The 17767-nt window shown below is 35.8% G+C and overlaps 1 protein-coding gene across 2 annotated transcripts in view; it reads left to right on the top strand.

The window, feature by feature from the left end:
- The window catches only part of CSMD1 (CUB and Sushi multiple domains 1), a 1991107-nt gene that overhangs the window by 1660981 nt on the left and 312359 nt on the right, over positions 1-17767 (top strand). For both annotated transcript variants that reach the window (XM_048845330.2, XM_048845329.2), the window contains exon 30: positions 5484-5678. In XM_048845330.2, the coding sequence (XP_048701287.2) occupies positions 5484-5678 (195 nt within the window). The remainder of the gene's footprint in view (positions 1-5483; positions 5679-17767) is intronic.

Raw genomic sequence — 17767 nt, 5'->3', positions numbered from 1 at the left:
TTTTCATATGTTTGTAATTGTTGTGTGAATGCATATAAATATATTTAAAAGTTAAGCTATACATAATAAATAATGTTTTTGTTACTCTTTTATCTTTTAACATATTGGTGTTGTGTAATGAGTTGATGACAGTCTTATGTTGGTGGTATATCACTTTATATCAGCCCTGTGAAAATGTTCAGTGTAAAAACAATGTAGAAAATGCTATTTTAAATAATATTTGATTCATTCAAAGATACAAGTTTATAATTTTATAATTTTATTATAAGTTATTATTATAAGTTTATAATTTTTTGTTTCAATTTATGTTTAAAAAAAGCCTTTGCAAATGATGAGGTACATAAAAAGGCAATTTTTCTCCTTTTATTTTGACATCCCTGCACACTCTCATTTTCTAAAAGAAAGGGGAAATGGTGCAAATAAAAAAAAAATAGCCAATGTTATTTAGAAAGTATTCTACTGAAATGGAATTGTCTCACCCAATTAGAACACAGGAATGTTGTACATTTACTGATACATTCCAATGCATTTTTTTTCTCTACACTTTGGTTGTGGGTGATTTGCAGCATGGTGTATGTATACATTGTATGGCTATTTCAGAATAACCATGGAGTATGTGAATCCTTGTAATTTGGCTGGCAGTCATTATTAGCCAGAGTACAAGGATTTATATAATAACTTTTTGGTTATTTCTCAATAACCATCCTGTGAATATGCAACATTTTCTTCTCAAATGAGCAGCTATTTCTCTGCTTAAATTGGCATCTGTGCTCAGAATTTTCAAGCTTTCAGCCTCAAAGATACTGTCTCAGCTTCCCACTCCAGTCAATTGAAGAAAAACTCCATACTCTGTGTGAAAGAAAAGAAAATGAGAAACAAGCAAAACCAAAAGAACATGAATTGTCAACCCACTTAAACCCTGATTCTCATTTATTAACTATCTTCTTTCTTCACCTTTTCCCCTTCAGGCCAGCTAGACTCCTGTCCCCAGAATAACTGTGATATATTTGTGTTTACATTGTTTGTACAAGGAATCCTGGCCTATCTCTTCTGAACTGAATTTGAAACACAAATATTTATTTTATGTAGGAAATAGTAAGGAATAGTATTGCTGAATAGTAAGGAGGGAAAGGTTGCACAAAGGAAATGACATAAAAATTCCCAACTTCCCCTCTTCCTTCTCTACTTGTGTGTGTGTGTGTGTGTGTGTGTGAGAAATGCACAACTAAGTTATATAATTATATCATATATAATAGGTTTTATATTATAAACATATACATATCAAATAACAAAATGTTCTTGAAATATTAAATACAAATAAACAAATAAAAATGGGCTATCAAACAGCTGAAAGGTAAATTGTTAAATCTAAACTACCTGAAAATGTGTGTATAATAATAATTAATCACTGGAGTGCATGTCCTGTTAACTTGGTAATAACCATATACTGTAACAATGCATTCCAAAACCAAAGGCCTTAGTGTATATTTTCTATAAACATTTCTGCTATTCATCTTGAAGTTATTCAGCCCAGGGTAGACCTTACTTCATAAACAAGCAGATTTTGCAGAGTATTATAATATTCAGAAAAACAACAGAAAGAAAATACAGTAAAAGATAACCATGCTATATAATATTTGCACCTCCATTAATGTAATTACGCTGCCTGCCAAAAAGTTGTCATACCTTATTATAACAGAAAAAGTATAACATTTTTATCCACTGTAATATGTATCTAATACAGTGCTTCCATTTAATTAACTGCAAAATGCCTTCTAACCATAAAATTATGCTATTTAAAAAACATCTCAACCACATTCTTGAAATAAGGTCATATCTTAATAATGCAAATTATTAATCAATCAATGAATTAAACATCAGAACTAATATTGCCTATTAATCCTTAAAGAATTATTTAAACTTGACACATTAGTATGTTAGATTGGTTAACAATTTGTTCCAGCATAGTAGCTGATAATCTGTCCAATACCTGGGGGATTTCGTGGCTGTGGACTCCTATGAAATTCAGTGTCCTGCTTGCTTGCTTGTTAGTTCATTTATTTATTATTTTGCTAGTTTTCATTAGCTCTTAATGTCTTAAATATAGTGGGTAAAATCCTGGCCCCACTGAAGAAAATGACAAAACTCCCATTGACTTCAGTGGACCCAGGATTTCATGCAAGTCATTTTGTAGTATTTGTACTAAGCTAGATTCACATGGGTGATTTAGGTGCCTAGCTACTCCTTTAGGTGCCTAAATTCAACATTTAACCTTCACTAGCATTCATAAAGCCAGCGCTCAGCTTCCACCTAACCTGCGGGCGCCTAAATTCCCTTCCATAAGGGGTGTGTGTGTGTGTGTGGTTAGCACCACCACTATTTTGTCATCCTTTTCTTTGTGAAGAAGGGCTGATGTGCCTTAAATGCCTAACTCCAGAAGAGGGTTCATGGCTGTGAATGCCAAGTGGAAGGAGGCACAACGGGGGTAGGCCACACTCCTCTCTTTGGTATTTCCTACTGGATAACTTAGGTGGCTTCCTGATCAGTGTGTTGGCTTCTTTGAATCCCTTTCTTAAATACCTAACTTTCCCTATACAATACATGAGGAACTTGGGTGCCAAACTCTAGGTTCTGAATTCCAGTAGGGGAATTCCAGTGGAGGGGTACATTAAAGTTAGGCATTGTAACATCTAAATCTCCCTTGTGAAGTTAGCCAACTATCTTAGAGCAATACAGGTTTCAGAGGGGTAGCCGTGTTAGTCTGTATCAGTTAGGGTCAGTGCTAATGAGGCCAATTCAGTTAGGGTGGATGTGGCCCATTCCCAACAGTTGACAACTGTTTAGCACTGACCCCCAACTTGGTAAGGCAACTCCCATCTTTTCATGTGCTGTATATTTATACCTGTTTACCATATTTTTCACTCCATGCATCTGATGAAGTGGGTTATTGCCCACGAAAGCTTATGCCCAAATAAATTTGTTAGTCTCTAAGGTGCCACAAGGACTCCTCGTTGTTTTTACAACAATATGCAACCCTTTCATACAAAAAAGTAGCTGCTCTGGCAATGAGTTGCCCAGCGTATACTTTGGTAGTCCTATGGTATTGTCAAATTTAATACCTTATTACTACTATAACTATTTACTTTTTAATTTTGTTATCATTTCATTCAGACTACTATTAGTTTCCTCTACATCTGAAGATAACCAAATTGAAGGTGGTTCTAAATTTATGTTGTTCTGTTATAGTTTGTTATCTTTCTGTATTGACTATTGGGAAATCACTGAATAGTCTGTGATCTTTAGTAAAAAGGTTGATGTAAAACTGAGGATCCTGTAAATTACCATGTTCTTCTGTTCTGTGTGACTGTGTTGAACTCACACAGCTACTCTGTAGTCCATTTGATCACCAAAGAACAGGGAAAATATTAGTTGTACAGCAATTTCCAAAAAGGGCCATATTTTTGCAATTTAATATACCAACTCCATACAGACCAAAATAATATATCATTTGAAAGCATATTTTATGCAATTTTAGAGGATGTATGATGTGGAGCTGTGAAGTGGTGACATAAGATATAGGAGAGGCGAAACAATGGTATAGTGTAATTTTCTGCACAGTTCCAGAAACACTGCAACATGATTATGATTATGGTTTTTACTATTTAAGTTAATTTCAACACCTGAATGTGGTGTTCATTGGCCAAAGCTACCAAACAACAATATATTAAAAGATTTTTACTGGTTTTGTGTGGGAAAATTTTTTCCCCCATAAGTGTTTAAGCTGTTTAGCATGTGACAGAAATGGCAAATATTAACATTTTGCAATATATTAACATGAAATGTTTTCACATTGCATTTTTTTAATTGTCAAAGTATCTCACAAGTGATGGTAATTGTTTTCTATATTTTCAACTGGAATTTACTGACCAGGTGAGTCTCTCACTGAAGATTGCGCACCAGTAGCAGTAGGTAATGTGCCTATAGTTTTTACTGCATTGTCGATAGATATAAATGTATGTGAATTCCTAATGTAATGCTTCTCCATTTGTAAGCTTTTGTATAAGCAATATAGCATCTAGCCTGCCTGGCAAAAGGTTTTTTATTTATAATTGCCTACGCATGCAGTACTAGCCTTTGAAATATTCTAGAAAATAACTTTTTAATTCAGGGATACTTATGAATAGGTCAAGATTAGTGCTAGAGATGACAGTATACAGCTTCATATTATGAATATAAAAAACACTCAGAAAAAAGAAGTGATCTAACAAGTAATGAAGACAAAGTCCATGAACAAGATCTTGCCTCTGCACTGAAGAGGTCTGAAGAGCATGTTACAACTCTTTCCAATCATGTCATCAATAATATGACAAATCCATTTGACCCTGAATCACATCCAGATATGCTTATCAACATATTTACTGGACTGCAAGTAACACCAGATGTACAAGAATCTGCTAAAAATAGAAGACGCTAGAGAAGAACAAATGGAGAGATTTGTAAGAGATTAACTTGATTCTGATGGGACATATAGCATCTTCAGCCCAGTCAAGAAATCTGGCATCAAAACATTTGCTGACATGATCAAGAAGACCAAATTTAAATCTTGCAAGGAAGGGCCAATCACAGCAACTGTCAGTCCATAATTTGTTTTCTGCAAGCCCTGTCCTTAGCAAGATTTAGAGATGATGGTTTCAATTGCAGCTGTTCTTAGTCACATAATAGGACCTGTGCCTATGACCCTCTTCCATGCTGATGGAACAATGGGAAGAACAGACAAAGCTGAATTAGGGCATCAGCTGGAAGCTTAAGCTAAAAGAAACCATGAACTAAGAGCATGTGATAAAGAAACCACAGTGTACATCAGAGATAGCATGGCTGTAATACAAATGATGGCTGGCAACAAATCCAGTGTGTTCAACATATGCTTTGAGTTTACCAAAAAATCAATTTGTATATCTTGAAATAATACATACTCATTAAACTAAGAGAAACAAATGCAAATATTTCAGTGGTCATTTTAACTTGTTGCTGGTGTCATTGTTTATCCCCGTTTCTATGGTAATAGCACCACTTAACACTTCCCCATCATACTTCATTATAAAGTAGACATATTAAGCTTTCAAATGATGTATGATGCATGTGTGTGTGTGTGTGTGTGTGAGAGAGAGAGAGTTTGTCGGGAAAGTACATTAAATCAATTACTTTGGTGGTGCCTGATGCTCATCTTTATGGAGCTTAAGGCTGTGGCTTGCAGATTTTCTTAATATCTTACTAAATGATGTAGGTGTAATTTTCTTGTCCAGACAGATAAGCTTAGGCAAGCATCAATGACCTCCTAGCAATATTTAACAGTAAGAAAAATGTATTCTAATTACAAGATGGAAACATTAATCTAATTTTAAAACTGCAAATTGTTAAATACATATTTTAGTACGTATATTGTATTGAGATCACTGTTGTTTATTTATAATCCATTTTAACAGAAAAACCACGGGAAGCTTGTTTTGACCCTGGAAGCATAATGAACGGGACTAGAATTGGAACAGACTTCAAACTTGGGTCGACTATTACTTATCAGTGTGATTCTGGATATAAGATTATTGATCCTTCAACTATAATATGTGTGATTGGTGTTGATGGAAAACCAGCATGGAACAGAGTATTGCCATCTTGTAATGGTATGTATTATATCTGATAGTGTTCAACTTTTGTATAAAGTTAACAGATTCAGAGACTTTTTTTAAATCCTAGAGGTCAAAACACTCAGCCTTTGCCAATAATTACTACACATTAGTGTATGAGATCCCACAAATTTCTATATGTGTATTATGGAACAGATGATTTTGTATTCTGTATAGATGTCCACTGGGTGTTATACTAGACAGAGACCATTTATTATTTTCAAATTAACAGCAACAGCTGTCAAGCTCTAATGACATGGATTATCTCACTGTTTCCTTGTGTTCCCCTTATACTGTTTGTTGTATCCATCTATTGTCTGTTGTGTTATTCTTAGATTGGCAGACCCCTGGGACAGGGACCATCTTTTTGTTGATGGATTCCAAGGCCAGAAGGGACCATCTGGTATAATCTTCTATATAACACAATCCATAGAACTTCCCCAAAATAATTTCTATAGCATACCTTTTAGAAAAATATCCAACCTTAATTTAAAAATTGTCCATGATGGAGAATCCATCACAACCCTTGGTAAATTGTTTCAGCAATTAATTACTCTCAACATTAAAAAAGTATACTTATTTCAAGTCTGAATTTGTCTAGTTTTAACTTCCAGCCTTTGCATCATGTTATACCTTTCTCTGCTATATTGAAGAGCCCATAACTAAATATATGTTCCCTATGTAGATACTTGTAGATCTAGTCACCCCTTAATCTTCTCGTTGTTAAGATAAATAGATTGAGCTCTTTGAGTTTTTCACTATAAGGCATACTTTTTAAAAAAAATCCTTTAATCATTATCAAGGCTCTTCTTTGAATCCCTTTCCAATGTATCTACATCCTTCTTGAACTGTGGGCACCAGAACAGGACACAGTATTCTAGCAATGGCCTCACCAGTGCCAAATATAGAGATAAAATAACCTTTCTACACCTCCTCTAAATTCCCCTCCCAAGATTGTACTAGCTCTTTTGGCTACAGGATCACACTGAAAGCTCATGTTAAGCTGATTATCCACCATGACCCCCAAATATTTTTGAGAGTTACTACTTCCTTGGGTTGCAGTCCCCAGCCTGTCAGTATGTATAGATTTACATGTAGCTGTTTGTTTCCTTACAGTAGTTTACCAAGCAATCCAGATCAAACTAAATCAGTGACTTGTCCTCTTTATTATTTACCACTCCTCCAACTTCTTTGTCCTCTGCAAACTTCTTCAGTGAAGATTTTACATTTTCTTCCAGGTCATGGATAAAAATGTTAAATGGCATAGGGCCAACAACCCTGGCCCTGCAGGACTCCACTGGAAACACACCTGCTTGATGATCATAGAATCATAGAATATTAGGGTTGGAAGAGACCTCAAGAGGTCATCTAGTCCAATCCCCTCCTCAAAGCAGGACCAACACCAACTGATGATGATCACCCTTATACAATTCCACAACCTCCCTAGGCAATTTTGAAACCTATCCATTTAGTGTGTGCCATGTTTATTTTATATTATCCTTGCTTTTATAATCAAAATGTCATGTAGTACCAAGTCAAACACCTTGATATGTGTTTCTAGAGTGTTTAGCACACTAGTCCTAAATCATGACTGATACAAATTATTATTTATTATTGTTGGTAATAGTAAGTTGTCATAAATATAAAGGGAAGGGTAAACCCCTTTAAAATCCCTCCTGGCCAGACGAAAAATCCTCTCACCTGTAAAGGGTTAAGAAGCCAAAGGTAACCTCGCTGGCACCTGACCAAAATGACCAATGAGAAGACAAGATACTTTCAAAAGCTGGGAGGAGGGAGAGAAACAAAGGGTCTGGGTCTGTCGGTACGCTGCTTTTGCTGGAGATAGAACAGGAATGGAGTCTTAGAACTTTTAGTAAGTAATCTAGCTAGGTATGTGTTAGATTATGATTTCTTTAAATGGCTGAGAAAAGACCTGTGCTGAATAGAATGACTATTTCTGTCTGTGTGTCTTTTTTGTAACTTAAGGTTTTGCCTAGAGGGATTCTCTAGGTTTTGAATCTAATTACCCTGTAAGGTATCTACCATCCTGATTTTACAGAGGTGATTCCTTTCCTTCTATTTACTTCTATTTCTATTAACAGTCTTCTTGTAAGAAAACTGAGTGCTTTTTCATTGTTCTCAGATCCAAGGGTTTGGGTCTGTGGTCACCTATGTAAATTGGTGAGGATTTTTACCAAACCTTTCCCAGGAAGTGGGGTGCAAGAGTTGGGAGGATTTTTGGGGGGAAAGACGTGTCCAAACTACGTTTCCCAGTAAACCCAGTTAGAGTTTGTTGGTGGCAGTGGATATTCCAAGGACAAAGGATAAAATTAATTTGTACCTTGGGGAAGTTTTAACCTAAGCTGGTAAAAGTAAGCTTAGGAAGTTTTCATGCAGGTCCCCACATCTGTACCCTAGAGTTCAGAGTGGGGGAGGAACCTTGACATAAGTAATAATAATAATACATGTTGTTTCCAGCTATTGGCTCTTATTGTTTCTGTGAAATTAGTTGGTGATCTCTATCCTGTACATTTACAGATTGACAAATCATTTATTCATTCTACTTTTTTCCATTTAAGGGTTTGTACCATACTCATCTCTAGTTTGTGCTTTTTTGTAGGCTTTCTCAGCAATGCTGTATTGTGCTATTCTGAACTGGTGCTGAAGCAGTAACCAAGAATTGAAATGTTTTATATCCTGTTATCACCCTATTAACATCAAGTTGCCTTAATTTTCAATGTTTATTTTAATTGTGATGTTTCTCATATACAAAGGTGGATTTTGCTAAGTGCTTTTTTACCTGCACTGGTGCCACTGTGGACTTAGACACCATTTTTAATGTAAAAAGAAAAGGAGTACTTGTGGCACCTTAGAGACTAACCAATTTATTTGAGCATGAGCTTTCGTGAGCTACAGCTCACTTCATCAGATGTTTCATCAGATGTAGCTCACGAAAGCTCATGCTCAAATGAATTGGTTAGTCGCTAAGGTGCTACAAGTACTCCTTTTCTTTTTGCGAATACAGACTAACACGGCTGTTCCTCTGAAACCATTTTTAATGTAATCAGGTCCGATTCTGGTTCTGTTCAATATCTTCATCAATGATTTAGATAATGGCATAGAGAGTATACTTATAAAGTTTATGGACGATACCAAGCTGGGAGGGATTGCAAGTGCTTTAGAGCATTGGATTAAAATTCAAAATGATCTGGACAAACTGGAGAAATGGTCTGAAGTAAATAGGAAGACATTCAATAAGGACAAATGCAAAGTACTCCACTTAGGAAGGAACAATCAGTTATGCAGACAAGAAGCAGTGGGCTTAAATTGCAGCCAGGGAGGTTTAAGAAGAATATTAGGAAAAAAACTTCCTGATGAGATAGATAAGCCATAGAATAAATTGCCTAGGGATGTTGTGGAATCTCCATCATAGGAGATTTTTAAGAGCAGGTTAGACAAACACTTGTCAGGGATGGTCTAGATAATACTTAGTCCTGCCTTGAGTGCAGGGAACTGGACTAGAAGACCTCTTGAGGTCCTTCTAGTCCTATGATTCTATTATTCTAATACTAAGTTCACTGATATACAAAACTTCATATCACTTTAGAACTTTTCTAGGAAACTCACAGAGTATATTTATGGAAGACTGAATAGCTTGGGATAACATGAAATATTTCATCTTAAGGTCCCTAGTTCATCTTCAGCCTAACATAATGATGAAATAATCCAATTTTTTTCTTCTTGATATCCTTACTGTTGGCTGTTCAGTCACCTACCTGAAATGAGTGTGTGGTTTCACTCTATATCCTAATGGCTCTACAAATTTACCCTCGGGGGACATTAATTAGCATCCTTATTTGCATCTAAACAAAGAAACTGAGAATAGCCGCAGAGACTTAGAAACCTCTACCTGCCAATCCTTTTTCAATCAGGTTGTGGTACATTGGCAGGGCAGTGTGAAAAGGTTGCAGTCTATGCTATACATATTCCCTGGAAAAATACAGGACTTCAGTCTGTATTTCAGCAAAAGCTTGTTTGGTGAAAGACCAGGCATTTTCAGTGCTGTATAGAACTTTAACTACTTAGAGCTGGTTATGAATTTTCCATCTGAATGATTTTCTGTGGAAAATGCAGTTTCTTCAAAATAGAAATTTTTCCAGTTTTTTTTTTTCAATTTTCCATCAATAAAACCAAAACAAAATATTTTCAATGACAGGTCTCTGAATCAAAATATTTTGGTTTGTTGAACTGACCCAAAATATTTCATGTTGAGTCACTTTAACATTAAACTACATTTCCCTATAGTGGCACATTGCCTAATGAGAGTTGTACTTTAGGCCCTCATTCTCTCTTTGGGTTGGGATACTTGGCTTGACTATATCTACCATGATGCAAAGCAGCTTCCCCTCTGGCTATGTAGTAATCACATGGCTTCAGATTCATCATGAGAGATGTATTCTGGTCATTGAGCATGGCCCATAAAGGAGAATGGGGGCATGATATCTGGGACCTACAGTTCCCATGAGACAATGCACCACAATAGGAAAATGAAGTTTAATGTTGAATTGACTCCAAAACAAAGCATTTGGGGCAGTTCAACAAACTGAAACAAATAAACAAACAAACAAAAAAACTGAAACAAAATATTCACATTCAGAAATACTGAAATATATTGATTGAAAATGCCCAAACTAAATATTTTGCCATTTTCAAACACAATTTTTTTTTTTAACATTTCATCCTGTGAAAAATGTTGAAAATGCAGCTTTGTCCCAGTTGGGACAAAAAAAATGTTAAAAGATTGAAACTTCTTGTGGAATGTTAATTCCAGTTTTCACTCAGCTGTACTTATGTTATAGAGAAAATAGATTGGGAGCGGCTGTACTTCCTGTCTTGGAACACCACCGGGAGAACATTCAATGAAATGTATATGTAGCAAATTCAAAACTGAGAAAAGGAAATACTTTTTTCAGCCAACCGTGCAAAATTAGACCATAGAACTCCTTGCCACAGGATGTCATTGAAGCCAAGTACTTAACAAGATTCAAAAAGGCTTTTATATGAATGATGAAAATATCTATCATTATAATAGCTAATTCTACAAAAGAATATTTAAGGGCAAATAAAGCCTTGTGCTTCATGGTTTAACCAATCACTAAGTACAAATGCTTAGAATGAGACATACCTACATCGGCCTACTGTGGTGTGTCTTATATCTTCCCCTCAAGCTTCTTGTGCTGGTTGCTGTCAGAGACAAGATACTGGATTAAATGGACCATGGGTCTGATCCAGTGTGGCAATTCCTATGTTTCTGACTCTCATTGACTTTAATGGAAGGTTACACAATGAATATTCCATGTGACAATGTGAAGAATGTGACAGGCCCTTTGATGTCTGTGGGCCTGATTCTCCATTCACTTACACTGTTTCTACACTCATTCAATTCATAACTATTAATTTATTTTAATGTTTCTTTATCACCATGCTAATCAAGTGCTTCATGCTTTCTACACTTTCAAGAAGAGATAATTCTTTTCTAAGGAGCTCATAGGGAAATGGAACAAGAAATTTTAGTATGAGCTAATTAGATTTATTGTAAGCAGTATGACAGAACTCGGTCTTTAAGAGGGACTAAAATATGGACTTATGGGCACTTGTGTATATGTTTGATAGGTCTTAAAATGTGAAAATGTAAGGAAAGATCTTTCCTAAACATACATGTTAGTGTCTAAGATTTGCTAGAGAAACTACCAATCAAACTAATATGTGAGTGCCTCACAATCATTAATGCATTTATTCTCATAATAACCTGTGAAGTAGGGAAAGGCAATTATCACCATTTTATGGATTGGCTGTTTGGCCCAGATCCTCAACAGTACATAGGCACATAACTCCAATTGATTTCATTGAAAGTTAGACTCCCAAATACTTCTGAGGAGTTTTTAAAGTTTCATAGTTTAAAACCAGTAGGGAGCATTGTGATTGTCTAGTCTGACTTACTGCATAGCACAGGTCACGTGATTTAACAGTATTAGTTCCTGTTTCAAGTGCAATGGCTTTTCTTGAACTAGAGCATTTCTTCATTTCGTTTAGTTCTTGTTATATTTTTCTTTGTTCAATTTAAATTTTTGTTTCCCAGATAAGTACTTACAGACTGTGATCAAGTCATCCCTTAACCTTCTCTTTGATAAACTAAACAGATTCAGGTCCTAGAGTCTCTTATTGTAAGGCATGCCTTCCAATCCTTTATTAATTCTTGTAGCTCTTCTCTAAACCCTTTCCAATTTATCAACATCCTTCTTCAAATATGTACACCATAACTGGACACAGTATTCCAGTAGCAATCACACCAGTACTAAATATATCTCCCTCCTCCTACTAGACATTCCTCTGTTTATCAATCTAAATATTACATTAGCTCTTTGAGCCACAGCATTGCAGTGGGAGCTCATGTTCAGCTGATTATGCACCCACCAGGACCCCCAAGTCTTTTTTCAGAATCACTCTTCCCATGAGAAATGTCCCCCATTCCTGTATGCATAGGGTACATTATCTGTTCCTAGATGTATGACCTTACATTTAGGTGAATTCAGTTGCATATTGTTTAGGTATGTTCAGCTTGTTAAGCTATCAACCAGGGACCTGTCTTTTTCTTTATTTACATCCTCCATAATTTTAGTGCCACCTGCAAACTTTATAAGTAATGATTTTTTTATTTTTTTCCAATCCATAGATAAAAATGTTAAATAGCATCAGACTAAGAAATTATACTTTCGGGACCCTACTAGAAACATAGCCCTTCAATGATGATTCTCCATTCATAATTACATTTTGAGACCTATGAGTTGGCCATTTTTGATCCCTTTAATGTGTGCCATGTTAATTTTGTATCATTCTGGTTTATTAAGAAAGATGTTGTGTGGTACTAAGTCAAATGCCATGCAGAGTCTAACTCTATTTAATCAATACTATTTCCTTTACAACTAGCTTGGTTTTCATTAATGATATTACCCCCCTTTAATTTTTTATTAAGCAAGTCCCATATCAGCTATTCCATTATGTTGCCTTAGATTGATAGCAGGCTGGCAGGCCTAAAGTTACACAGCTCATCCCATTTTCCCTTTTTAAATATTGGCACAACATTAGTTTTCTCCCATTCCTCTGGAACTTCCCCAGTGCAGCAAGGTTTATTGAATATCAGTATTAACAGTCTAGATAGCTCCTCATCCAGCTTTTTAAAAACTCGGGGATGCAAGTTATCTGGACTTGCTGATTTTAAAATGTTTAACTTTAGTTTAACATCATTTTTAATTCCTGTTGGAATGGAAAGTATTTAGTCATCCTCATATTCTATGAATAAACCATCTTCTTTCCCCACATACAGAGCAGAATTATGTATTGGCTTCTGCTCCCTTTTCTGCATTATTATTGACAGTTCCATTACATCCATCTACCAATGGACCATTAGAATTACTTTTGTTTGTAATTTACTTAAAACTATTATTTTTATTGTCTTTAACTTTGCTGACCATAGATTTCTCCTTGTGTCCTTTTGTTTCCCTGATCAATTTTCTACATATTCTAGCTTCTGATTTATCATCATCCCTATCAACTTCCAGAGTTTCCCCCTTCGTTATATCGTATTTTTATTTGTTATTAGCTGCTTTCACTACCTTCCTCCCCCCCCCACAGGTTACTTTTTTTAACCAGTGAAACCTTTCTTGACTTTGTGGTTGTAGCTTTTGGAGATCTAGTATACAAGTCTTAAACTTTCCAATGATCATTCACATTTTTCTGTTTAAATTCTTTTTCCCAGGCTATTTAGCTCATAATTGTTTTTAACTTTATGAAATTAGCCCTTTTAAAATACATATATACTGGTTTGGACCTCACTTTGTTTGTAAAGACCAAATGTAATCAAGTCATGATCATTTGCACATAAGCAACTGCTAATTTTTAGTTTAGAGATGAATTCCTTTTTATCTTTCATGATGAGGTCTGATATAGAATTCCTCTATGCTGGATTGATGCAATAGTTTTTGAGTTAGGGAGTTGTCATCTATATATTTTTAAAAAATTCTAAGGACATTTTAGTACTGGCAGCATGAGACCTCCAGCATATGTCATTCACACTGAATTCCCCCATGATAGTGCAGCTTTTCCCCTATGCATTGTGTGTGTGTGTGTGTGTGTGCGCACGCAATGATCCAGTCATCCTGTTCTCCAATGTGATTTGGTTATTTGTGATATATACCAACTAGTACCCCATCATGTGTTTTATGTATTATCACATTAAACCATAAGCTTTGAAACTCTCAGTGACTTGGAAATATATAATACCATATTGGACATAGAGTGCCACTCCCTATCCCCTTTTAACTGTTTGAACCTTCCTAAATAGGTCATAGCCAGTGATTTTAATATTCTAGTCATGCAAAACATTCCACCAGGTTTCAGTAATAGTAACGAGGTCAAATTTATGTTCATAAATGAACAATTGGATTTTCTCTCATTTGCTTGCTACAATCCTAGGATTCATGTAAATAGGCAATCAGATAATTTCTTCCCTTCAAATCCATTGATGCCTTTGTGTCAGAGGGTTTTATGCGTCACAGCTAATCATCAACAGGAGCCTTTACCCAGTGTCATTCGGCACTGGCCACTGTGGGTTTCAACAGCCTGGGTTCTTAACCACTGACATGTGGTGCCTCCACCTGTTTACGTTCTGAACCCTACCTTACTTCCCTATTTGGTTTCAACTATCCCCAAACCAGTACTTATCCCTATGGCTAGCCTTATAACTTGTACATACAGTCTTCTGGCACCTCTGTAATGGATGAACTGACAATCAAGGTACAGATTATTTACAAGGCTAAATATAGAGGAAGCACAGAAAGGAAAGGGCAAGATTGATTTGGAGTGGGTACATCAGTAACAGGATACAACCAGGAAGTAACACCGCCAGGATAGATTTTCTTGGATTCACATGTCCAGTTTATTCCAACTAGTGGGCTCTAAGATGTGGAGGTTCCAATGTACCTTGAAGCATTGTTGCAGACCTGAAGTGATTAAGTGTGGCAAGGTGATGAGAGTGCCGATTTGCCCAGGGGACTAACCTCTTTGCAGAACAATAGATTTTTACTCACAATGGAAAAGCTCCCCACAATGTAGGGACCCCCCTCAGTGTTTTCTAAGTCAATTTGCTCTCTTCCAGAGTGCTTTGGCAAACTCCTTTCAAGAGAAAATAGTCAAACTCTCAGGCAAGGAGAGACAGTCAGATCATTCATGCTCCCTCAGGCAGGGAGAGACAGGAAATCCCCCTCACCCTTAGGTAGGGCTGTCCCCTTCTCAACCTCTTCTAATTGGCTTAGTCAGCCTTCCATCCCCTAGGGTACACCCAGTCACAAGGCTCAACTCCCCCTTTCTTTACTGGTGAGGTGAACACATTGTGGACTTCTCCATTTCTCATCTACCCAGCAATAAACTTGGCTCCATTTTCATCTGACCCATTAACTCAGGTGACATTTTGATTTTTTTTTTCTTGACATCTTGATTTTGTGTTAAATAAGTCTTCTTTGTTCCCTCTTTTCACCCTGCCCTTTTGTTGTTAGTTTAATATTCTCCTGTCCCATAGAGGATTGGTTCCCCTTCTACTGAGACAAAGGCCATCCAAACTGTACATTCCCTTCTCCTCATATAAGATTGACCAATGTTCCAAAAAAGCCCAAACTGTATACCTTACTCCACTTACCTAGCCAGCAGTTTATTTCCAGAATCTTCTGCCTTTTGTCTTCCTTTTCTCATAGGACAGGAAGGATATCCAAAAAGATAACTTGGATAGTCTTAGCCTTTAATGCTTTTCTAAATTCCCTAAAGTAATTTATTAGTGAGATATCCTGTGAAGTGGGATCATTAGTGTAGATATCTACCATGATCAGTGGATCCATGTCCACCAACTTCAGAAGCCCATCCAATTTCAGTTACTAATCTGTCATTCAGCACCCTTCTGAGATCTCTGATGTCATCTCTAACCTGTGAGGTATCATGTGAAGCCATATTATTAGTGCTGATATCCACCATCACTAGCGGATCTTTACCTGCTGATTTCAGAACGCAATCTGACTTTATTCACTCATGCTGTTTCAGATTGGCTCTGGGAAGAGAGCACTGCCATCTCCTTGTCTGCTTGTCCCTTGCAGAACATTCTTACTTTCCATTCTTCTTAGTATAGAATCTCCTACAAAGATAGCCTGTCTCACTTGGATGGTTGGAGATCTTTTATGTGCAGGCTTGATTGTTTTGCAGGTTGGGATGAGTAGCCATCCTGAGATATGTCCTGTGCATCTCTGCATTGCATTGCAACAGCTGGATCCTCAGAAATATTTTCTGCAGTTTCAATGCTGAGAACATGGTAATGATTGGATATTTCTAGCTATATGGAATTTTCAAAAGAGTTTTTCAAAAACTATATTGTGGGAGTTAGGTGCTTAAGTGCTTTTGAAAATCCCTCCAGATGATTACTGCATCTTCAGTATCCTAAGTGCCTTTAAAAACCCATGCCTAAGTGACTTGTTCAAGGTCACATAGGAAATATGTCACAGTAGCAAGCTGAACATAACTTTCCCAAATTCCAGTTAGAGCTTTAACCAGTGGATGACATTTCTTCTCTACAATTAAATCATTTAACTACTACTGACTTTTAGTTGCTTTTAAAGTTTTCTCAAAACCGCTGTCTATTTTATAGCACTTCTTATGAAATCTGGCTTTCTTACAGTGATCACTTGACAGTCACACATAATAGTAACACTTTGCATAATGTTATAGTCATATAAAATCACTGTACACATTTTATTGGAGTTGAAAATATAGAACATTTTCTCAGAGCTAGCAAGAGAAAATAATTTCATTGTGTAATGCAACATTTCTTTAAAGGTTTCAGATTGTTGATTGTATTGTAACAGAGGGTTAAAATGAGCTACTGTATATAGAGAGAAGTCTTCTTTCATAAAATAATAATTATATTATGATAAAACACTGTAATAGATAAAATTCCAATGTGAATTTTTATTTCATATTAAACTTTTGTTAGGAAACTTTAAAAGCTCGTATAATAAAATTTGTCATGAAGCAATAATGAATTCAATGGAACAATTTATCTGATAACTTGTTAAATTCAGATTTTGATCCATCTCAGTCTGATTTTTTTTTCTCCTGACATCTTAGCTTGATAGCTTTCAGGTCCAAGTTAAGTGAATTGCAGCAGTTTCATTTTAAATGTAAAAAGAACAAATTCTGTTATTCATTGGACAAGACCTTAGCAGCAAGAAAGTCTTTAATAGCAGCGGCTGGAAATAGGTGTCACTTTTCTTGAGCCGTCAGAGCCTATCCTCAGATTGAAAAAAAATCTGGATTAACAAGCAGGAAAGAAAATGAGTTTTACTTTCATCCTTGCTCTAAATTTGATATGACTGGCCATGATTTTATATGGCCATGTTTAACTGGAATCTTTTAAAGATGTGTGTATATGTATGGATATATAATATGCAATTCACTTTCTTTTCTTCTTGTTACTTGGACCTGAAAACTTGAGTGTGAGAGAGGGAAAAAGTAGATACAGATATAGAGAAACCAAAACAAGTAACAATATTTATATATACATATATGCGTTTTCCGGTCCACATAACAAGAAGAAAAGAAAGTGAGTTGCACCTTATATATACATGCATATTTAGAAGATACCAGTTAAACAATGTATTAAACAGTGTGTGTATATATATATATATATATATACACACCTAACTGGTATCTTTGGTATGCTTTATATTTGTTTTACTTTTAAACAATCTCAGGTTAAGTGGAACAGTGTTTTTTTCCCCCCATATGGGAGGCGATTGAAAAAAAAACAAAACATTGTTCCACTTAACCTGAGGTTGTTTAAAAGTAAAATAAATATAAAGCTCGCAAAAGTACTGTTTATTATGTGTCTTTGTTTTATGATGTGATTGTATACATTCTGTAGCTAGTATATGATACTATACTATCAATGATACGTTTAACTTTGTGTGAAGTAAGTTTGGCCAGTACCA

This window comes from Caretta caretta, chromosome 3 (assembly GCF_965140235.1).
Source record: "Caretta caretta isolate rCarCar2 chromosome 3, rCarCar1.hap1, whole genome shotgun sequence".
Lineage (NCBI taxonomy): Eukaryota > Metazoa > Chordata > Testudines > Cheloniidae > Caretta > Caretta caretta.
Note: the sequence above shows the minus strand (reverse complement) of the source record. Positions and strands in the feature narration are given on the sequence as shown.